Source organism: Mangifera indica, chromosome 1, assembly GCF_011075055.1.
Source record: "Mangifera indica cultivar Alphonso chromosome 1, CATAS_Mindica_2.1, whole genome shotgun sequence".
Lineage (NCBI taxonomy): Eukaryota > Viridiplantae > Streptophyta > Magnoliopsida > Sapindales > Anacardiaceae > Mangifera > Mangifera indica.
In genome coordinates, this window is record NC_058137.1 from 55,102 (window position 1) to 79,274 (window position 24,173).

Consider the following 24,173-nt stretch of genomic DNA (forward strand, 5'->3'; position numbering starts at 1 on the left):
AATTAAGGGAGAGTTGTTGTTTGTTTGGTCTGGTCTTTATTCATCATAACCCAAGTGGGGTTTTCATATGACAGACACGTACACGTACACGTACACGTACACGTACTGTAACAAACGAAGCAATGGGTTCTCTTTTTCTAGTGCTTTGCAATTGCAATTCCTCTCTATGACACCACACGATTAGCAGGTCCAATTTGACTGTGACATGACCCAAAATACCTTTAATGTGAAGATTTGTGTTTGAAATTATTAATAAACTAAGCAACAAGGGCTTGCAAAGACTGTAATGCAATGCAAGTTTACTTATTTCACCTCTTTAGTAATAAATACAAAACAACAGACAACCCCTTCTGATCATAATAAATAATACAAGTTTCATTTATTTCTTTTGATTTACGTACGTATAAGTTAAAGGATCATCTTTCTTTGTCATGGATTGTGACACTTTAGAGCCACAACTTTCATATATGTTCACCAACAAAACAGATCATCTTTTCAGATCTGTTGAAAATCAAGAATTCAAAAGTCCAAACTAACAACAGAATTTCGTCAAGAAATGTATGATGCAAAATAAAGCAATTCATTCATTTTTTGGAATATACAGCTTTTTCCCATATGATTAGTGATAAAAGTCAATATATGTGTTTAGATATCTCGCAAACCATGGCCATTATTCAACTAGATAGGTTTGATAATGTTGCTTATACATGAATGGGTTTAGTCTTTAGAGGAGGAGGAGGAGGAGGACGGTGAGAGAAAACGACTTGTACTGCCCTATTAATTTCTACTATTGTGTGCCATGCCATGTGTTTACACCTAACATATAAAAATTTTGATTATATATAATAACACGTTGACGTTGTTATAAACAACTTAAATGATATTGTTCGTTTTGGGTTTCAGGCCCACACGACTTTAAAACGCGTCATTCAAGTTAAGGGCTTCTAGCCCTTGCCTATAGACACGTTTAGTGGACTGTACGGGAGCGATGTGAGACTTCAAGTCACAACACACCCCCCCATCGCGAATCATGCTAATAATGTATTATAAACAGCCTGAACGATATTGTCCGCTTTGAGCTTCAGGCCCGCACGACTTTAAAACGCGTAATTCAAGTTAAGAGTTTTTGGCCCTTGCCTATATACACGCTCAGTGGATTGTACGGAAGCGATGTGAGACTTCAGATCACAACAGACGTAAAAGAATATAATTAATTTATGAGTCATGAATTTTAGGGTGTGGTGATGCAATGGCCACCTCGTCATCCTTCCTATTTCAATATGTAAACAGTGAACATGTGGAGTCAATTAGAAGAATCCATAAATTAAATTAAATTAAATTAATGCAGGTAAAAATTAAGAAAAAATAACACCAAATTCATTGAGTAAATATATAAACACTCTAACCAAATACTCCAATCCTATTATATTCCTAATTTCGCTACAATAAAGAGCTGAATGAATATATTTTGGAATTTAGGTTAAAATCAGTATGACTTATTCATCTAGTTCTAGAAGGTGATGGACCACGAGGATTTTTGTTTGCATAGTAAAAGTAATATGGTATATAGAAATCAATTTTCATGCAATCCTTATAAGTAACATTCTCGAGATTCACATAAGTTTTATATTAAATTGTAAATTATATTGAGAATTATGCACCCTGACCTGATAAAACGTTTTCCACACAAAGACTTTTATGTCATAACATAATTTTGAGTCCATTGACCGTAATTAATTATAATCCTAGCCTAGGAACAAACAAAAGAAACCGAATAATAATAATAATGCATTAATAGTCTGATATTGAATGTTTTATTATTATTATTATATTTAATGGACCTAGACTAGAATCCCACGAACCAAGAATTAGTAAATTCAACGAGTGGGTAGAATAAAAGTCATCTCAGACTCAGTGAAAACAATTGGCTTCACCTCGGCTTAGCCTTATGTCTCTCTATCTCTTCTCATCAACCCGTTCCCGTTCCATGAGACGGTCAACGTAAGAAACAAATTTTACAATTTTCAAAAGTTGGTCAAGGACTCAGGGATCTCACCCTCGGTTTTATCCCACGTGGAATGATAATGTGGTTCCACATGTATTATTCAAAACCAGCCGCACTTTAGGAATTCCCATACTACCTCGTGTCCTGATTCCATTGCCACTGTGCGGTCAAATGTCAAAAGATCCATTACGACTCGAATAGGTCGTAGGTGTGAACCCTGGGGATGTGGGTTTTCAGACATCTCGTCATGCATGACACGTGGATAAGGCTGGTAATTGGTAAAGCGTCCACACAATAAAGTGCTTTAATAAAATGAAATGATTGATGATCAAGATAAGCGCGTAATAAACGGCCCACAAGCCTCCAAAAAGAAGCAAACTTATGTGCCATTGGATTTCAAAAACCATGCAAAGCAGAGTCCTATCGAGATGGCAACGGACGGGGCAAGGTAGTGTCCAATTCCCCCTTCCCTTTCTGTCCTCCATGAAAACATTGCTCTTTCCCAGTTCGCACAGAAATAATGATCTCCTATCAGAGTGGAACCAAGATTTTTGTTGAAGAAAGACATCTATATAACGTGGTTGCAAATTGAATTAACTTAAAGTTTAACTTTATATTTGACTCAAGTGAACTCAACTCAAACCGGAATTTCATCTCAATTCAACTTTGGTTTATTTTTCTTTCCAACAATATTTTTAATTTATAACAACAATATTGTTTACTTTATATTATATTGTTTATCTTTTTTATGATAATGTTTACCTTATTAATAGTATTATTTACCTTATCAAATTTTTAATGACAATATGTATTAACTTGAATGAGCTCAAGTTTAAACTTGAGTTATGACTTCGAACTAAATTTGAGTCAGTCCTTATTCAAATTCAGTTTAACTCGAATCTATATTTACTTTTATGGTTTTGTCATTATTTATCTATCAATATATATGTTACTTTGGAACAACACTAAATCAAATAACGAGTTCTCCTATACCACATATAATAATTTTCTAATAAGTTGAATTGAGGTAATGGAATTATTTTTGCTATGCAGATAATGTTGTGCAGCGGAAATATAGAGCACAATTTCTATGCAATTGAATATAATAAATAATTAAGATAGAAAATAAAATTGTAGAAAATAAAAGAAAGAAAATACAAGAATTTACGAGATTCGGTAAATATACCTACGTCTTCGACGCCATTAACTATTTTCACTATTTTCAAAGAATAATTATAAAAGAAAAATAAACTATTAGAGATCCCTAATAATAAGATTCTCTCAATACAATTGTGTTTAACTAAAATTGTTTTTAGGGATGATTTTGAATTAAAATAAGACCTCTATTTAGAGCTTTTGATAAAATACAAAGAGAATAAATTAATAGATGTGGGATATAAAGAGTCAATTTTCCAACAATCTCCACCTTGGCGATTTAGCGCGTCCCACCAAATTTCTCTTATATTTTCCTTCTACAACGACGACTTCAAATACACCTTGTGGCGCAATTTAAGCTTGTAGGATGTTGATCAAGTTCAAACAATGATTGAACTTGACCGTTGTTACCACCTTGGGCATCATATCTGGAGGGTTCTCAACAGTCTCAATTTTCAGGAGTTGTATATTCTCTTCTTTAACTATCTCCCTTACAAAATGATGTCTAACATCAATATGTTTAGTCCGTGCATAAAATACTATATTTTTTGCCAAATGAATTGCACTTTGACTATCAGAATACATATTGACATGCTTCTGAATAATTCCTAAATATTCCAACAATCTTTGTAACCAAACAGCTTCCTTTACAACCTCTGTAACTGTCATATACTCTACTTCTATAGTAAACAAAGCAACTGTAGACTGCAAGGTAGACTTCCAACTGATCGGTGTTTTTGCAAGAGTAAATATCGTAGAATCCATTTCACAGCCTGCCAATGTCCCTTACCAGGATCATGCATATACCTGCTTACCACTCTAACTACATGTGAAATGTCAGGCCTTGTACACACTATTGCATGCATCAAGCTACTAACTGCATTAGAATATAGAACTCGTGACATATATCTTCGCTCTTCATCTGTACATGAAGATAACGATGCACTGATCTTGAAATGAGGAGCAAGTATAGTATTTACAGGTTTTGACTTTTCAGAAATGCCAAAATGGTATAGAACCTTCTTCAAATATTCTTTCTGAGTCAAACTAACCTTGTTTCTTCTTATATCTGTACTAATCTCCATACCTAGAATATTTTTTGCTTCTCTCAAATCTTTCATTTCAAATTCTTGATTGAGCTATGTCTTCAATTTCTCAATTTCTTCTTGATTCTTTGAAGTTATCAGCATATCATCAACATATAATAATAGATAAATGAAAAACTCATCTTGTAGCCTATGAAAATATACACAATTATCATACTTGCTTTCTGTGTACCTATGTTCTATCATGAATAGATCAAATCATTTGTACCACTGTCTTAGTGACTGTTTCAGTCCATAAAGCGATCTCTTCAGTTTGTAAACCCAATTCTCTTTATCAACATCCTTAAATCCTTCAGGTTGAGTCATGTAGATTTCCTTTTGCAAATTACCATGTAGAAATGCAGTTTTCACATCAAGTTGAACTAGTTCAAAATTCAATTGTGCTACCAAGGCCAACAAAATTCTAATAGAAGAATGTTTAACAATTGGAGAAAATATCTCCTTGAAATCAATCCCTTCCTTTTGAGCATAACCTTTTACTACCAACCTTGCCTTGTAGCGAACATCATCTTTGTTAGGAAATCCATCTTTTCTTGCATACACCCACTTGCACCGAATTGTCTTCTTGTTCTTTGGTAATTGAACTAATTGCCAAGTTTTATTTTTCTGAAGAGATTGTAATTCCTCATCCATGGCTTTCTTTCACTTTTCAGCTTCTGAACTTTTGATTACTTTTTTATAGGTGAAAGAATATCATCATCTATAATTAGAAGTGCATAGGCCACCATATCAACAAATCGAGCAGGTTTACGCATTTCTCATTTTGGCCTATATGATGCAATTGATTCTTGTTGCTACTGAGGTTCTTAGGTTGAAACCTCTCCATCTTCACTTTCTTTTTCTACCACTGGAGTATCACTATCATTTTCAATAACTCTGACTGAGTTTATTGTTGTGATTGTCTCAAACTCCATCTGTTGCAGAATACACTCCACCTACTATTGAGTATCATTAATCCTTTTTGTTACCTTCTTTAACATGGCAGATTCATCAAAGGTAACATCCCTACTGTGAATGATTTTCTTCAACTTTAGACACCAAAGACGATATCCTTTCACTCCAGAACTAATCCCCATAAAGATTGTTTTCTTAGCTCTTGGATCTAATTTAGATTCCTTTGTATGATAATAAGTAGTAAAACCAAACACACATAAGGAATCATAGTCATTAGTATGTTTTCTAGACCATACCTCAAGGGGTGTTTTCCCTTCAATTGTAATGGATGGTAAACGATTAATGAGATGGTATGCATATGTAACAGCCTCAGCCCAAAATGTTTTGCCCAACTCAGCATTTGACAACATACATCTAACCTTCTCTAACAAGGTTCGATTCATGCATTCTACCACCTTATTCTATTGTGGTGTTCCTTTAATTGAGAAATGACGTATAATGCCTTCAGCTTGGCAAACCTCAAAAAACGGATCACTAGTATACTCACCACCATTATCAGTCCTTAGTCGTTTAATTTTTCTGCTAGTCTGAGTTTCAACCATCTTTTTCCATTTCAAGAAAACACCTAATACATCATTTTTTTTCTTTAAAGTGTACACCCATGTCCTTCTAGAAAAGTCATCAACAAAAGTAACAAAACAGTGTCTACCTCCCAAGAAAGCTATCTTAATAGGTCTCCACATATCAGAGTGAACATAATTCAAAATACCTTCAATATTATGAATTACAGTACTAAATTTTACTTTTGTCTGTTTTTCTAAGACACAGTGCTCACAAAATCCAACTTGCAAGTCTTTGCTCCTTTCAATAAGCCTTCTTTCACCAAACTAAATAAAGTTTTTCCCCTGCATGTCCCAAACGCATATGCCAAAGTCTAATTGTTTCATCATCTAGATCCTTTTCAGATACTACAACCACTGATTCAAAAACTCTACCACCATTATAATAATACAAGTTATTTCTTATTGTACCTTTCATCACTACAAGAGCATCACAAATAACTTTTAAGACTTCATTTTGTATTGATACCTTGAAGCCTTTGAATTCCAAAACTCCCAAAGATATGAGATTTTTCTTCAACTGTGGTACATGTTGAACGTCTGTCAGAACTCTAGTTGATCCATCATTATTTTTTAAATGGATTGAACATATCCCTTCAGTTTTGCAAAGACTATCATTACCCATGAAAACAACTCCACCATTTAGTTTTTCATAATTGAAGAACCATTCCTTGTGTGGACATATATGATAAGTGCAACCCGAATCTAGAAGCTATTCATCATATTGAGACGTCATTGTTAGAATTACTAGAGCAAAGTCTGACTCATCTTCTTCAATTTCAGCTACACATGCATCTGAAGCAACTTTGGTCTTACCTTTATCTTTTCTTTGTAACTTCAAACAATCTTTCTTCCAATGTCCCTTCTCTCGACAGAGAGCACATTCATCTTTACTAAGTCTTTTCTTTGACTGAGATCTACCCTTTCTTTCTTGTTTATGACTATGACTTTGACTTCGTCTTCTTGCAATAAAGGCTTCAATAGTTGTCTCTCTATTCTTTTGTTGATCTTTCTTTCAAATTTCATTATTATTCAAAACAGCACATACCTCATCGTAAGTCACTTTCTCTTTTCCATAAAGTAATGTAATGCTTAAATGATTCAATTCTTCAAGAAGAGATCATAGTAGAAGCATTGCTTTATCTTCATCTTTGAAGGCTTCATCCAGGTTTAGTAAATCAGCTATCAACTGGTTAAAAGTATCAATATGATCACTTATACTTGTACAAGTTTCAATTGAAGACGAAACAGTCTTTTCTTCGAATAAAGTCTATTCTCATTGCTCTTCTTCATATACTTGTTTTCTAATGTCTTCCACTTCTTACTCGCAGATGTCTCTTTTATGAATGGATATTTCTGCTCTCTACAAAGACACATACGAATTGTACCACAAGCTTGGTGGTTGATCCTCACCTATTCTTTGTCATCCATCTTCTTTGGTTTTTCCTCCTCTAGAGCTATATCAAGATTTTCTTGACATAGGGCGTCCATCACTTCACGTTGCCACAAGCCAAAATTGTTTCGGCCATCAAATTTTTCCACATCAATTTTTGCGGTTGTCACAACTGTCTTTGTTGATGTTGATGTCATTTTCTGTTGACTAATAGTTTTTCAAATAACCAAGTTTCACAAATTCATATTCAATAGCTAAAACAAAATTACTATAGCCTAGGATAGTAGTAAGTGCCAAAAAATGATAATATATGCACCAGAAAAATACCCAGAAATGATTGGTAGGGACAAAGCCTCATTAAAAACCAACCTCCTTAGACATCATTTTTCTAGACATGCACATAACCATATAAATAGCTACTTACTGTCCTAAACCTAGGCTCCGATACCACTTGTTATGCAATGGAAATATAAAACACAATTTCTATGCTATTGAATATAATAAATAATTAAGATAGAAAATAAAATTACAAAAAATAAAATAAAGAGAACACAAGAATTTACGAGGTTCAGTAAATGTATCTATGTCTTTGGCGCTGCTAACTACTTTTACTATCTTCAACGAATAGTTATAAAGAAAAAATAAATTATTAGAGATCTCTAATAATAGGATTCTCTTAATACAATTGTGTTTAACTACAATTGTTTTTAGGGATGATTTTGAATTAAAACCAAGGCCTCTATTTAGAGCATTTGATAAAATACAAAGAGAATAAATTAATAGATGTGGGACCTAAAGAGCCAATTTTCCAACAGATAATTCATTATGCTTCAATATTCATCATGCCAACAAGGAGTGTAAAGATGGATACGAATATAGTTAATATCATCATTCAAGGCGGCTTGAGTATTGTCAATTTTAATTATCTTGACGATGCAATGTCAGAATATCAAATAAATGTTTTTTCAATTGGTAGGTTGGCTTTGATTTAACCAGCAAATAGATAAGCCAATTTCATTTGGTTTTTTGAATTTCATTATACTACTTTTTTTTTTTTTTCTAATTCAAGGTTAGACCTAGGAATATCCTAAATAGGGCTAGTTTCACCCTTGTCTCCCCCTATTTCTTCTGATAGGGTAGGGCAAAGATAATAACGATTTGGCCAAAGAACTTATTCTCACATAAAATATGTTGTTTTCGTTCTTTCTCTTTAAAAATTTCAAACACTCACATATATATGATAAAAGTTAACGAAACTTTAACCCTTTAAAATTTTATCTCTTTTTATCCCCTAAATCCTAAAAAATAATAATCTCCCCCATTAGGCCAAGTTTTGAAAAGTAGCAATTTTCTCTTAGGGATTTTTTCATTATCCAATGGCATCTCCTTTCTCTTCCTCCAACGGTCGCTCCTTCACCATCTCTTCCTTCGACCAACAATCCTAAATCTAATGGGGAGGCAATGTTTCATCAGGATTTGCCTTTTCGACAATGCTAGTAGTGTTTTTCAATATCAATCGACGTAGTTTAAGCTTCCAAATGAGATAAGTTTGGCCGCTACAGTGAGAGAAAGTATTGAAAGATATTTGTGGCCTACGATAGTGTCAGATTTGACGTCGAAGATCTGGAAACTAAACTCTAAAGGGAAAATGTCATTTTTTCAAACTTGACTTAAGGAAAAACTTTTAGTTTTTAAGGTTTGAGGGAGGAGGAAATGAGATTAAATTTTAGTTTATTTTTAATATTACAGATAAAATGACGATTTTACTTTTAAAACTGTTAACTTTAACCACCTAAAAGTGAGTGTTTGAGATTTTCAAAGATAAAGGGGGAGGAGGAAATTTAGGAAAATAACATATTTTATGTGAGAATAAATCCGTTGGCCTATCTCATTTCTCATTCATATTCTCAGTCAATAAAAACATTTTTTTTTCTGTCTTGCGGAGCAAAATTGGTCTCTTACCCTATTTCGTGCCATAAGTTGATGAAACTAATTGATATATCGAGATTGTAGAAAATGAGATGATTAGCGTCTAACACAAAAATGAATTAAGGTTAAACCTTATACATGTATGATCTATTTATGATTATTAAAAAATAAAAAAATTAACACCATTTGGGAAATTCCTATCCCATCCAGTATGAAACAAGGCAAAGATTCGGATTGTAGGGAACAAAATTGTCATATCTAGTGGCCTCCACGACTCATGTATAGTCTTAAAACCTTTGTCCTGTTATTGTCACATGGTTCAAAAAAAGAGTAATATTATATGTATAATTTTTATATATTATTTTATATATAAATAATATATAAAAATTATTATATAATTAGATAATTAAAAATAAAATAATATTTAATAATATATTATTATTTATATATAAAATTACACACACAATTATATAGGTAAGGGACAAACTAAGAAAGTGACAAAATAAAATAAAACAAAAAAGGCAAAAAGTTAAAATAGCTTGTAGTGCAAAGTTAATAAGCCTGGTTGCATAGAATAAAGCCCTCACCACCTGTAGACTTTCTCGTAAGCCTGACGACACGTAAACGCAATGAGAACAAATGGGGATACAATTAAATAATTGAAAAAATAAAAATAAAATAAAGAAAGAGAGAAAGGCAGAAAGAAATTGAGTTTCCGCGTAGACAGATGAGACTGAGGAGGTGACTATGTCGAAGAAGAAAAGAGAGAGAAGTTTTCGTTGTCAAAAATCTGAACAAAAAATAAAAGCGCTCGCTTTGGCCTTTGAGTTTGACACCTAAACCAAAGCAAACCATTTCACACCTGCTATTCACACCACCTTCGTATAAATCTTTCTCCCTCTCTCTCTTTCTATCTTTTTCTGTCTTTTGATCGATCTTTTCTTGGTGCAAAAAATAAACTGGTTTCGGTTGCGTGTATTGGTGGCTTCTTAATTATGGAGGGACACCATCATCCTCATCATCAACATCAACAACATCCTCATCCTCATCCTCATATCAGTGTTAACGTGGATACCAGTGATAGGTTTCCTCAATGGAGTGTTCAAGAAACGAAGGAGTTCTTGATGATCAGAGCAGAGTTAGATCAAACGTTTATGGAGACAAAGAGAAACAAGCTTTTATGGGAAGTTATCGCCACAAAGATGAAAGAAAAGGGTTATAACAGGAGTGCTGAACAGTGCAAGTGCAAGTGGAAAAACCTCTATACTCGATACAAGGTAGGTAATAACAACATTAATATGAGCTTACTGTTTGATTAATATTTTAGTTTCTAATAATATTTTTTATTTAAATGAGTTTGTTTATTGAAAACCCTATTTTTTATCCGTTTATGTGTAGGGATGTGAAACGGCGGAACCTGAATCTTTGAGGCAGCAATTCCCATTTTACAATGAGCTGCAGGCGATTTTATCAGCTAGAATGCAAAGAATGTTATGGGCTGAAGCCGAAGGCGCAGCCAGCGGGGCGAAAAAGAAAGGGGCACAGCTATCTTCAGATGATGCTGAAGATAATGAAGATAGTGAAGGAGAGAAAGGTAACCCTAAGAAGAAACTAAAAAAGACAAGCAAAGGCACTGGAAATACCAGTGGTAGTGGAAACAACACTAATTTGAAAGAGATATTGGAGGATTTCATGAAGCAACAGATGCAAATGGAAATGCGATGGCGAGAAGCATTCGAAGCAAGAGAGAATGAGAGGAGGTTAAGGGAGATGGAGTGGCGACAAACAATGGAAGCATTGGAAAACGAGAGGATAATGATGGATCAGAGGTGGAGAGAAAGAGAAGAACAAAGAAGGTTGAGAGAAGAGGCTAGGGCTGAGAAGAGAGATGCTCTTATCACAGCACTTCTAAACAAGCTTAGAAGAGAAGACATGTAGCCTTTTACTTGTTTTGAGAGGTTTGTCCTGGAACTCTCATTCATAACATTTGTTTTTGTTCCGTGGATTCTCTTCAATATCAACTCGCTATCCCCTTTTCGGTTTCCTTTAGCTAGTGAAAAAAGCTTTAATCTGTTCATTTTATATACCTTGTGATTTTATTATTCATGTTATCATTGGAAGAGTAGCAAAAAGCAACCTTGTTAAAAAGGTTTAAGATTTACATATCATAGTGGGAATAAAGAAGGCAATCTGCATATACAACTATAGAGAATCAACAAACTTTAGTGTTTTAGATAATGCTCATAAAAGTAGGTCATATATATATATTCGAAGAATCCAGGGGTGAAAGCACAGTTGCCAAGTTAATGCTCCATTCTTGCAAGCTTGTTGCTAATAATTGTCAACCTCTTCAACTTGTTTTCACTTTCACTTACACCGGCACAATCATTTTCTCACAAATGTACGTCTCAGCTATATATTATATGTGTGTCCATTATTTATGACGCTAGCTAGTTGTCACAAGGCTAGTCAAGATTGAAGAGGCCTCGTATAAGTCTATAAAAGATGCTGAAAATCCATTTAATTAGGTCATCAAAATGCATAACTTACTAGTAGCTGTCAAGTTTTATCAGCCGATAGGTGGTGGGCATAGGCATGGGCATGTATATTACCTCAGGGGAAATACAATACAGTCAGTTTAGCACATATAAGGTATTGTTATGAGCTCCAAATTTTAATGGAGGTAGTTTATACTAACATTAGCAGCCTTTTCATTCTAATAATACTAGTCCGTGTCTTGTGTTCTATCTATCTTGTCAAAGTCGGTCGATTATTTAAAAATGCTATTACAATAGATAAGGTATATCTTTGACCTCAGATATTCTAATCTTTTAAGCTCTTCAAACCCCTCCTATATATAAGGTATAATAACCTTGCCCCACAAGTTTATACTAAAATTTAATGATATTTTTCACTAAATAATTTAATTATTTAAAAATAATTAAATTTTACAAATTCTTATCAGTATATATATACATGAAGCTGAGAGTTTACTTGAGTAAGAGGTGAGATTTAAAAAAACACAAGCCCTTTTTTGTCCTTTTAAATTCATAATCAACTCTCTGGAAGACAATGGTTGATTATTATGCATCTCTAGTTACCTTTTTAAATGTGTTAATACGCAAAAATAAATAAATTCCATGAACTTGCTATCAACTCCTATCAAAAGACTTAGGAGTAAACTACATGAAAACATCTACTGTTTGATAAGAGAGGATCTTATTCTATAAGATGATCATGAGGTATGTTCATTAAAATCTGAACTTAAAATGCAGTTTGTTATGCCAAGTGAATCAGCCATTATTAATTAGCTCACTTTGTAAAGATGTCAATATTTGTTTTTATGAGCCAACCACACTTGAGAAAGATTATATATATAAATGCAAGTGAACTAGGTAAAATATTTATAACCACAGAAGATAAAGGAGAAACCGTAAAAGTGTCCAAATCACAGGCGGAATCTTTGCCAAGAATTTAACTGAGAAGTTGATTCTCATGCATGGTTGCATCTTTGTAAAGTCTTTCTACTTCTTTAACTTATCTTCTTTCGATTGATCAAAGCTGAATTTTGTTTTTTTATGTTGTTCATTATTGGTTCTATAATAATTTTAAGATCTCCTTGACTTCATATCCTTAATTTGAAGATTTTACAGTGGCTATATATAATTATATATGCTGTTAGATTATAATTTAACTTAAGTATATAGTTTTTCACTGATCTCCATGTTTGGACGAGCTATTTTCTTTAAGGGGTTTCGTAAAAATTTTGGAGAAATGTCAAGTGATAAATGTTCGATAAATTAAATTTCTCAATCTAGCTAGTCACATATGGTATTCAATATTGTAGGTAAATTAATATATAGTATTGGTATCACATATATTTTTGTTCATTTTTTATTTTGGTTGTATTATTTATAAGTTGTGCTTTTGGCATCCCAACAGGTGAACAATAACCCTTTTGTGTTTGTTTAGTCTTTGCCTTTGGCACAGGTAAGTAACCTTTCATTAGATTTCATGTAAAGTAAGTTATACAACTTTTGGTCTTTGCTTTTCCTCGAGTCCAATTTCTTTAACAATATCATGACTTGTCCTTGGGAAAAAGCTTATGTCTCCCAATGTAAAGGAAAGATCCGACCCATTATTCCATTTTCAGTATGATAATAATAATAATAATCTGTTTTCTATTAAACACTTGCTTGATATTGGGTTCCAATAATTCCTGCAGCTCACTTTTTTTGACAATCTGTTGTGTTTCAAGCTTAAATAGATATGAATCTGTGGTAGTTTTGCACCGGAGGCAACCGTGCTCACATGCAAACGCGTAACGTGCACAAATTATAATCTTTTGTCAGTCTGAAAGGAAATTTCAGTCTACGAGACAGCTGTGTTTTTGGCTGAGTTACACCGACCGAGATTTTCTTTTGTGCTGGAGATCATTATTTTGTTACATAACTTGCCAATTTTATATCATTTTGCCTGAAGCAAACCCAGGGGAATTGTTTATTGTTTGATGATGGACTTTCAATCTCTCTCAATGGTGCCATCATCCGAAATTAATTGATTTCTGGACAAGATAAGATATCATCATTTAATAGCTGAATAATCTCACATAACCTTTTTTAAAGAATTGAGATTTCAAATATAGAATGATTTATTTGAGGTTGTGGAACAGCCGAATTTTTTATGTCATATATTATTATAATAAAGCCAGTTTGAAGATAATATTATCAAGATGTTTTTTATTCGAATGACAAAATCCTAATTTTCTGCCCATGGTATGGAAGGGCTCAATAATGATTGATGACTGAATGCCCTTGATCTTGAGAATAACTAAGCAAGGGGTAATTTTAGCCAAAAATAAATTCAATCTGAATTTGTTTAAATTAGATCTAACACTTTGACTCAATCAAATCAATTATGTGCTAGAATTCCAAAATTTTTGCCTTTGGAAAGGCTCAATAATGATAATTAATGCCTTTATTCTATAGGATAACTAAACAAAAAGTAATTTTAGTCTTAAGTAAATTCAATCTGAATTAGCTTAAATCAAATCTATAATTTGATTCAAACAAATCGATTATAAATTACAATTTTAATTTAATAATTTAATTTGATATTAATTTATTTGTCTTTCTCATAACATTATTTATCTCATTAATAGTACTATTTATTTTTTCAACAAAACTATTCATCGCTTTGGTTTAAATCAAATCCAACCCACCAAAGTTTTAGTTTAAACTGTTGGGGGCAAGGTTATTTACCTAATATAGTAGTGTTTAGTTTACATAAGCATATGTGATTGGAATATTTGAGGTCAAAGATACAACAAGTATATCAATAGGAGAAAATATACATGTATTGTATGTGATAGCTTCATTAAATATTCAAACGACTTGGACAAGATAGAATACAATACACGGACTCGTATTATTAAAATAAAAAAGCTGCGATTGTTAAACATACAAGTGAAAAACTAAAAGCCTGATGTTGAATTCCCGGCCCTTCCCCTCTGCTGCTCTGGCCAAAGTCTTTCTGCGGGAAGTACTTATTCTATGACGATCATAAGCTTCTCTTTTTTTAATAAATTCAGCTTTTTGTAGAAAGAGCGGATCTGTTACCATAAGTCATCCGAGAGAACACGTGACACTGATCATTTTTCAGATTCCATTTGCACAAATACAGCTACTTAGCTGAGCAAAGCCCGCAAAACTCCTTCACAGTTCACACCAGATCTTGACATCAGGATCAGAGTATGTACATTGCTTTATGGACAATTTTGCAGAGTTTTTGGAGCATTACAGAGCAAAAATTGCTGTATTAAATCCCACAAGTTCATCTACAACTTGTTGTAATAGAGAATCAAGGATGTGCTGCCCAATTTGCATGCAAATTTCTTCAAATTCTTCAGATTTGAGCATCCAATTCGACTGCATTATAGATTCTTCTGTAATATGGCAAAGCCCGGCCACCATTTCCTTGTAATATTCGGTGATCTGATAATTTATCGACTCATAGTCCTTTTTCTTGACAACTCTTAGCTTGAGATCATCAATTAGCTTGGAATTTGCAGAGAGGCAGTCAGAGTACATGGTCTTTGATGAAGATCTCCTCTTAAAATTCAAATCCACACACCTAGGATCTTCTAATTCACACATTTTAAGCAACATTTTAGTATTGGTATTGATCTATATTAAAGACAGAAAACAATCAGCTAATGGTAATATTATCTAATAAACAACTAACCTGATAATGAATAGTCATCATAGATTGCAAATTCATTGACATCAAGAACAGAGATAGGACTTGAATTTTCTGAACTACATTCAGCTGCCTCAACTGACTGCCGATTTTTACTCTTACTGACTTTTGATTTAGCCAATACTTCACTTTGATTCATCCGCTTCACTGAGTTTTTCTTCTTTACAGATGCACCGGATTCTCCATATGTCTTACTGTTGCAATTACGTTTGACAGAAACTCTCCTGGGTTCATCTATGAACTTGGAAATTTTCTTGCTGTTGCTTTGTTTCTCCTTCTTCTTCATAGCCATTCTCTCTTTTTTGTTCTCACATGTCTCTTCTTTCTTCTGTTTCAGCTCTCCAAAATCTTCATCAGTTTTTCTCACTTTTGACTCCCTCTTCTTCTTTTCATGTACTTCATCCAAGTAAAGAGCATGTAACTCAGGATTTTGTTTATGCAACAATGTTGGTACTTCACGAAAGGACACAGATGTTCTCACTCTGCGATGCTGATGAGCTTGAGCTAAATCCAACTGCAACAAATAATCCATAAAATTGACTGACTTACTTCGAGTAACTGAATCCAGGGCATTTTCTTTCCGATCCCAGCTAGCTTCTGGCAAGGAGTCTAGACCCATTAGTCTTGCCACTATTCCTGGAGCCCCTTGAGTTAGAATTTGGGCCTCAGGTTTTGACGCTTTCTTTGGCTGCTTATTGAACTCAGCTTCCTCTGGCTCCGCAACCTGATCAGATGGGTATGTCTGTTGACTACCCTGGCAAAAAAGGCGGCGTAAAATGCAAGAGAAACACCCAGAATCATTTTTTGTTGTGGTAGACATTGTTCACTCGCAGTGGATGGACAAATGAAAACTATAGTAAACTTATATGCTAGAAAAGGCTTCACAATTTAAGCAAGTAACAGAGAAGGAAAGAATAGGCGGGCTTTGGATTTGAAGTGTAGTATGAGTATGGTGAGCAAGGAGTGAGTCGGTGGATAAGTGAGCTTGGTCTTAGAGTTCACATTTAGTAAATGAGAAAGGGTGGGTACATAGGACAAGCTAGGCTGTCAGTTGTACATCTTTTCTTTGAAAATTCTTCTGACAAATAGTTGATAAATTTCCCCCTTGAAACTGACGATTTTTTTGTTTATAGTCAAAAGAAAAAAAAGAGTTGTACCGTAGCCTGATATTGCGGACTTTTTTGACAATTCCGAAAGCTGGGACCGTTGTCGTCTTACATCCACCGACGCTATCGACTCCGACTCCTAATCTCAGCACGTGGATAGTTCTTGCGGGCAAAAGATTTGGGGTGAGTCTGGCCGGAGTTCAAATCCAATTTTATAATATTCTAAGCTTAACTTGGTTTAAAGTGGTGTAAACTATCATTGAAGATTATTGATAGGTAAATAATATTATAAAAAAATAATATTATTGAATAAATAATTAAGCTGAATTATTGAGCTTGAGATCTGATTTATTTCTAACAAAAATGTTTTGGGTTATATTGGGCCAAGATTTGGGCTCTAGGTTGGACTGAATTCAAACAGCGATAAAGCAATTATTATTGCCCATGCTCACTCAAAAGAAACAGGAATTTATATCATATTAGCAAATTTAAAATCTCTTTCTATAATAACCCACCATGCAAATTATGTTATATTAAGAATCTCTTTCTATAATAACCCACCATGCAAATTATGTTATATTACCAAATTTATAAGTCTCTTTCTATAATAACCCACCATGCAACTCCCACCATGATAATAATATATTACTTTAAAAAATACTTCATATTCAGAAAATTTTTCACCAATTCTAGTGGTTTTTTAATTATGGATTAATCAACTAATAATTAGTCCCGGATTGAGCCAAGCCGGCTCGAATCCATGTTTAAACTGCTCACCAATTGGTTGAACCTAACCTACTGACCCTTTATGGATTTTAACCAAATTGAAATTGATCCTTGTTCAAATCAATTCAATTTTAAGAGATAATAATCCATAGTTAAAATTATAAATGACTCTTTCTTTACCCAAAAAAAAAAAAAAACGATTGGGTTAATCTGAATCTATGTCCTATTAAACAGTTTTTTATTTGTTATAAATTGAACCTACTAAAAATAATTAACTCAATGGATAGTGTTGTCTATTCACCTTAATAAATTTGATATCCAATTCGTATTTTTAGACCATTTTGTTGAATAACACATAATTGACATATGAGCCAATCTAAGATTTTTACAATAGATATATGAGGGGTCATGATATGTTCATGAATCATTTATGGGCCGTTTGGTTCCAATTTTTGAAGATTTTTTTAATAATTTATTTTTTATTTTCTTGTTTGATTTGTCAGTAATAAAATATTACAGTAATAGAATAATCTTCTATTACCTATACTGACGTGACTGATAATATAGATGATAATCTAATTATCACCTTTACCTTAAGTATTTAAAGATTACCAAGATAATTTTGATTTTATTATAATTATATTATTATTTATTAATTTTTTGAGACAAAAATAAATTTATTTTTAATTAATATGACAAATAATATAAAAAAATATTTAAAAATAATTATATTCAAGAGCATTTAAGTAAAATAATTTATTAGTAATCTTTTATTACCTTTAATTAAACATATAAATTATTTATACATATCAAATTTTATCAAATATAATAATCATTATCTTTTAAATAATTTATCCTCAAAGTAATTTTTGATAATAAAATATTACTCAAACCAAACAAACCCTTAAAGCTTTGACATTTAACTTTCATCATATTGACGTTTTAAATGCCAAAGGATTTAGAGGGCCTCATTGATCGTCACTTAAAAAACAAGGAGGACACCGTGAGAAGCCATGGCGCAGAAAAATGACATCATCAGCCTGTAATGGTTGTGTTTATTGATGGTGATAGATCATTAGGGAACCATCTAGCTCAATTATTTTGGCTATTTTTCTGCGCCGGTTGGCCCTACTTCCTCAGGTAATGCGACGAGGAAACAGGGTGACTTAGATACATCAGCTTCCAAAATACTAGAATGTGTGAAGTATATCTTTCAATTGCAACTGCAGGCAGCCTATGGGTGGAAAAGGCTCTCAATCCTGTTTCTATCCGCGTTCCCATAGAGAATATCAACATCCGTCCTCAACTTATTCCCGTTTCAGAAATAAAAATAATTTTTCATTTCTCTCCACAAAGAAAAATTCCTTTTTCATTCACTCCCTATTTTCACAAAGTAAAATTTTCTTTTTACACCTATAAAAAAAAAAAAAAATTCTTATACCCTCTAAATATAATATAAATATATTAAATAACAAAATTAAGTAAAATAAAAACCGACCCACTATTTCTAATATCACAAATATAATATATTAACTATTTTAATATATATAATAAAAACTTAAATAAATTTAAAAAACATAAATAATCTAAAACTATAAAAATATGTTAATATTTTAAGTAAACAAATTAATATAATGGGATGAGAATTGAGCCGAAGAGGGGAAGGGGTGGAGCTGAGAGGGAACATATATATCCCCGTCTCCAACTCGTTAGGGATTGTAAGGATTTTTTTCATTCTTGTCTCCCTCCCCTTTTTTCTTTCTATTGAAAAATCTTCTTCTCGTTAAAATCGAAAAAGATTGAGACCTCTAAAATCGGATCAAAATTACCACCTTTAGGGCAGCCCAATAGAAGGGGGAAAATTGTCACCTTTTCATAATATGCACTCTCACTTCAAAATCCCAAAAGAAAAAAACCCTTCACATATATGATATTTCTTCTGCCTTAACGAGGAAGGCCGTAGATGAAAGCTTTAACCAGATTTGGAAGCGTTCAGCTGCAGGTCAATCTGGTAGTACACAACATCACCATCATCACTAACATAATGGTCTTTTTTCCAAACTTCTGATCAAACTTCCAATTAGGTGGAAAGGCAAAGGCCCTGATTTGCTAGGCTTGCAATAATATTTTCCAAGTACTGGTTTAGCAGCCTTAGTCTACAAGGTTTTCAGATTTAAAACAATTAGGAAACATGCAAAACAAAGTGCTTCTCAGAAGTTGCTAATGAGTTGTTTGCTCAATTCAATGGATATAATTACTGCTTCCACTAAATGGTAGTGTGGTATCTGTGGGAAGAGATGATGAATGACATGGGTTCCAATATCATGGTGTATGTTATTGATCCATTCATAATCTCTATCAATCGTTTTAACCCCTCCCCTTAGATAGCTCCACTCCTGCACAGCGTAAGCCAGGATGAAAAATGCGTTAGGTTAAGCGACTTGGAGTAACAAGTTTTCCAAATGTTGAATTTCAACAGCACAAAATCAAGCAAGCTTACAAAAGGTGCATTTGGCTAAGAAACTCTTTACCTTTCCACGATACCAGGGGAGCTTTTCTTCATGACCATGGTGATGCAAATATGCCACAAAATCCAACCACATAAAAAAACCCTGAAAGTCATGCAAAATTTGCATTCTTTAATTGGGTACGAAAACATGGTACGGTACATCTACTTTTCTTCAAGTTAGAAACAAATGAAACATACCAGTATGGGATGCCGTATAGTTTAAGCAATTGCATAGGGCCCATTACAGAGGATAAACCCACTAGCAAAGCAGCCATGGCCGTCCAACATGAGGTAGAAGTGATCACATCTTCCCTGTCACTTGGGACAAACAAATCGCTGTCTGGGTGAAAATGAGAACCAGTCTTCCCAGGACTTCCACCCCACTGTAATTTGTAATAAAAAGTTATCATCAGCAATAATTTCTTAAATTGATTTTTAGCCTTAAGTTTGTGCCAATCATTTATTGATCAAATAAGATACCACACACTTACAAGATAAACTGGGTATGCAAGCACGGGAAATGGCGCAGTGAAACGCAAAGTTTTTGTAGCTTTGTCCAAACTCTTGTATATTTTCTCGGACAACTGCAGCAAATAAACAGGAAAATATTTACTATCAGACTTAAAGAATAAACAGAATTACAGATAGTAATATGCCAGAATATAAACAGAGGATATAACTAACCGGGTGCCAAGATTCATCATTCTCAACATGGCGATGATTTTAATGATGAGTTCTGTGGCTGCTTCTCCTGCGAATTTAATCACAACATATATCAGAGATATTTTCAAAGCATCTATTTGGAATATTATAAACTTCAAACAAGCATAACAAGATGAAACTAAGATTATAAACACAGAAGGTTATTCTCACATTTTTAGCACAAAGGATTTTTTGTTTAAATCAATCAAGAGCATACCATCCATGATAAGGAACCAGAATTGAAGAATGTAGCAAAGGCCCACCATACTATTCAAATTGTGATCATTTGAAAAGCTTCCGTGACCACTGCATATTCAAACCCAAACTTTAACTTCGGAATATAGCCAAGAGATCCATAAAGATAAATTTAAAAACCATCATTACCAGTCATGACCAAGTGCAAAAAGAGCCCAAAACATGGTTCCTTGAGCAGCCCAGTACAAAGGCCAAACAACCCCAGTTGTCAAGATAAGCAGCGGCCGCAGCCAAGCCAAAAAACGATCATAACATCTCTAACGACGTAGCTCATAGACCTCCATGGATATTTCACCCAACAATGCTTTGGAATGGCTGCTCTAATATCAGCTAGGTTGAAAGGAGGGGGCGCCTCTGGATTAAATTCAGCTGCCACTTCGTTTTTTTCAATCTCATTAACATCGTTAACTGTATCTTCTCTCTGATCTTCGTCCAATGATGCTACTCTCGAAGGAGCACTTACTTTTAGCCCCCAGTTTCTGTCCCTTGAAAAATCACGGGAAAATTTTATCGAATGAAACTTGAGATCTGTTAGACTGTTGTTTGTGTGTAAAAATCTGGCCTTTGTCGCGTTCACTCCAATTCTTGGTCTAGGAAAAACTTGAGGGAGAGGCCTTAAACCACATTCTAAGATAACAAGACTCGCCATTGGAGACGATCCAGATGGAGATGAGAAGGTGGTTGAAGGTTCTCAATCCGTCTTCAACAAATGAGGGACAGAATAGAATACAAGTAATGGAGGAGGGAGAGGGAAAGCAAAATTATTTAAAGTACCAAAATCAAGGAGAGAGAAGAGAAGAAAGATTTCAAAACAACGGTCAGAGTTTATCACTGTTGTCTCGAAACCGACCACCCAAAATTCACCCCGTCAATGGGATGAGTATTTTTACTGTTATATACACAACTGGCCGACTGACTTGGGTATTAAGGGCTTGCGCACGCGAGGGTTCTGATTCCCTACTTGGACCAAAGTGCTTGACCTATTCCTTAAATTTAATGGCCAAAAGATTTGTTCCCACCCAAGCCTCAAACCCCAGTCCTCAAATTTTTTAAAACTTAAATATTTATCTATAAACAATTTTTTATTAAAAATTTTATTTAAAGTTAGGGTTAAAACAATTATTTATTACAAAATTTAAAGTTTTATTATATTTTCTTCCCAAGTTTAAAAATCTTACAATTCTCTCCAACCCAAAATTTGAAAACTAACAAATACTCTATAAGGTTTGTTCCTCTTCTCTTCGATATTGATTCGTCATCTCTGATCATTGACCATCATTTTTCCTATTTTATCTCTTCTTTCAATCACTCTTTATCGTCTCTGACTGTCGACCGTCCTCCTACCCCCCTTATCTCTCCCTTCAATCACTCTCTCTTCCCTCTCAAGTTATCTTCGACCAAGATAAATGTCTTCGTCTTGGCTAAAGACAATTCAAGAGGAAAGAGAGAGTGACCAAAGGGAGAGATAAGACGAAAAGAAGGATGACCAATGATTGATAGCAAATCAATGTCAAAGAAAAGAGGAACAAACCTTAAAGGGGTATTTGTTAGTTTTCAAACTTTTGGTTGAAGGGAGGGAAATTGTAAGATTTCTAAACCTGAATAAGACATATGATAAAACTTTAAATTTTTTAGTAAATAACAGTTTTATCTCTAACTTTAATTGAAATTTTTAATAGAAATTTGTTTATGAATAAATGTTTGAGTTTTTAAAAGTTAGAGGATGCAAAATTAGGATTTCATTATACCTTGGATGGGAATAAGTCTTTTGACCAAATTTAATTTGTGGGCAAGTTGGCCAGTGGTGTTCCCTCATTGGGGTTAAATCTAACCACGTTAATTTGGTTTAGTTTAGTGTTTTGTTTAAATAAATTAAACTCAAATTGAGATATTTTTAACTCATGTTTGAATTGTGATGTATTCATCTTCTTGATGATTTTTTTATCTTTTCTAATAACAAATTTTTTTTGATCTTCCTTTCAACGATTCCTCTTATTTGTTATTTTTTGATATTTTTTATCTCATTATTAACTCAAACCAAAATTTTTAGTGTTGAACCTAACTCAAGCCTATTCATGTTCCCACAATGGGGGTGTTTAATTTAGAAAATATTTTATTATTAAAATTAGAAGATTATCTTGAAGATAGATTATCTTGAGGATTACTATGTATAAATTATTATTATGTTTGATAAAATTTAATAAACTAAATAAGTATAAATAATTATTATGTTTAGTTAGGAGTAATAAAAAAATATTAGCCTATTATTTTACTTAAATATCTTTGAGTATTATTATTCTAAAATATTTTTTATGTTATTTGTTATATTAATTAAAAATGAGATTATTTTTTCCTAAAAAAAATTAATAAATAAGGATATAGTTATAATAAAATAAAAATTATTTTAATAATATTTTAATACGTAAAGTGAATATAGTAATTAGATTACCTTTTATATTACTTGTCATATCATTATTGGTAATAGAATATTAGTAGAATCTTTTATTAATTATAAATCAAATAAAGTAATATAAATAATAAAAGATAAATTATCAGAGTAATTTTTAATACATCTTAACCAAACGTATCCTAGGTGTGAATTCACCCTCCACTTTGTCTTCTAAATTAGGGCATGAGCCGCACGTGATTTTACTATTTTAGAAATTTTCTAAATTGTAATCCCTTTGATAAGATTCATTGGTAATAAGGTAATTGTCTTGCCTTTCGGAAATAATTATGCAACAATCACATTATTCGGCGCATGTTCAACAGAACAAAAATCACAAATGAAATTCATTTTTTCCCCTTCTAGATTTAGTGATTTACCATGTCAACCTTATTAATTGCTCACTAGTCACTACAACACCACCCTCGTTTTACGTGAACCAAAACTTCTTCATGCATTGAACCGCTCTTTCTTCACTTCACTGTTTCTTCTGTTACGAACAATATTCTGTTTGACAATGGATGTCACTCAGTTTGTTCTGTTAAGGATTCCATTCTTTCTGTTTTGTTCAGACTCCATTACCCAGTTCTATATAATATAATAATTATAGACCTATATATAAATCTTCCTATATCATGCATTTTTGTCCATAATCTTTTTTGTGCAAGTAATATGTGCGTATAATAAATGGATAGATGTTGAGGAATCTGATGGAATGCGGAAAACCATCAGCATTGGATCTGGGATAGGCGTTGGCAGCATTGTTAAAATGGTACTATTTGCTACCACTTGGTTTTTCGGATATTTATTTCATTCATATCTTGAGAATTCTGGAGCTTTTTAAGAATTCTGTAACGGTGATCTGGTAATTAGATTCTCCTCTTGGAATTGGAAGGAATTGCTCAATTTGGGTCTAATTAGCAAGGCCAGGTTTCTCATAATTTTGTTCATATATACTGCATAATTCCTCAAAGCTGATGGAGTACAGATTCCCAAAAGAATATGGGTGGAGGGAACTTGTCCGCAGAAAGCTCGCTAATTTACAAGTTGTTGGTGAACTTGGAACAAG

The 24,173-nt window shown here is 33.2% G+C and overlaps 2 protein-coding genes and 1 pseudogene across 5 annotated transcripts; 1 reads left to right on the forward strand and 2 right to left on the reverse strand.

Annotated features, from left to right (window-relative positions):
• Positions 1-9,838: 9,838 nt before the first annotated feature.
• On the forward strand, positions 9,839-13,800 carry LOC123216001 (trihelix transcription factor GT-3b-like). Of its 3 annotated transcripts, XR_006502183.1 has the most exons (4): positions 9,839-10,379; positions 10,501-11,060; positions 13,045-13,092; positions 13,361-13,800. XR_006502183.1 is itself a non-coding variant. In XM_044636351.1 (3 exons), the coding sequence occupies exons 1-2, from the start codon at positions 10,098-10,100 to the stop codon at positions 11,038-11,040; spliced, it is 822 nt and encodes a 273-aa protein (XP_044492286.1). In that variant the 5' UTR covers positions 9,839-10,097; the 3' UTR covers positions 11,041-11,060; positions 13,045-13,800. The 3 variants fall into 3 exon arrangements, 2 of the variants coding, with proteins under 2 accessions (XP_044492286.1, XP_044492277.1); XM_044636351.1 differs by having other exon boundaries at positions 13,045-13,800; XM_044636342.1 differs by lacking the exons at positions 13,045-13,092; positions 13,361-13,800 and having other exon boundaries at positions 10,501-11,176.
• Positions 13,801-14,440: 640 nt separating this feature from the next.
• On the reverse strand, positions 14,441-16,431 carry LOC123216585. Of its 2 annotated transcripts, none has more exons than XM_044637048.1 (2): positions 15,346-16,431; positions 14,441-15,244 (listed from the first exon to the last, which is right to left on the reverse strand). In XM_044637048.1, exons 1-2 carry the CDS (start codon positions 16,178-16,180, stop codon positions 14,898-14,900), a joined length of 1,182 nt encoding a protein of 393 aa, XP_044492983.1. In that variant the 5' UTR covers positions 16,181-16,431; the 3' UTR covers positions 14,441-14,897. The 2 variants fall into 2 exon arrangements, with proteins under 2 accessions (XP_044492983.1, XP_044492991.1); XM_044637056.1 differs by having other exon boundaries at positions 14,441-15,241; positions 15,346-16,430.
• Positions 16,432-19,068: 2,637 nt separating this feature from the next.
• LOC123195026 lies at positions 19,069-21,307 on the reverse strand (annotated as a pseudogene).
• Positions 21,308-24,173: the final 2,866 nt, after the last annotated feature.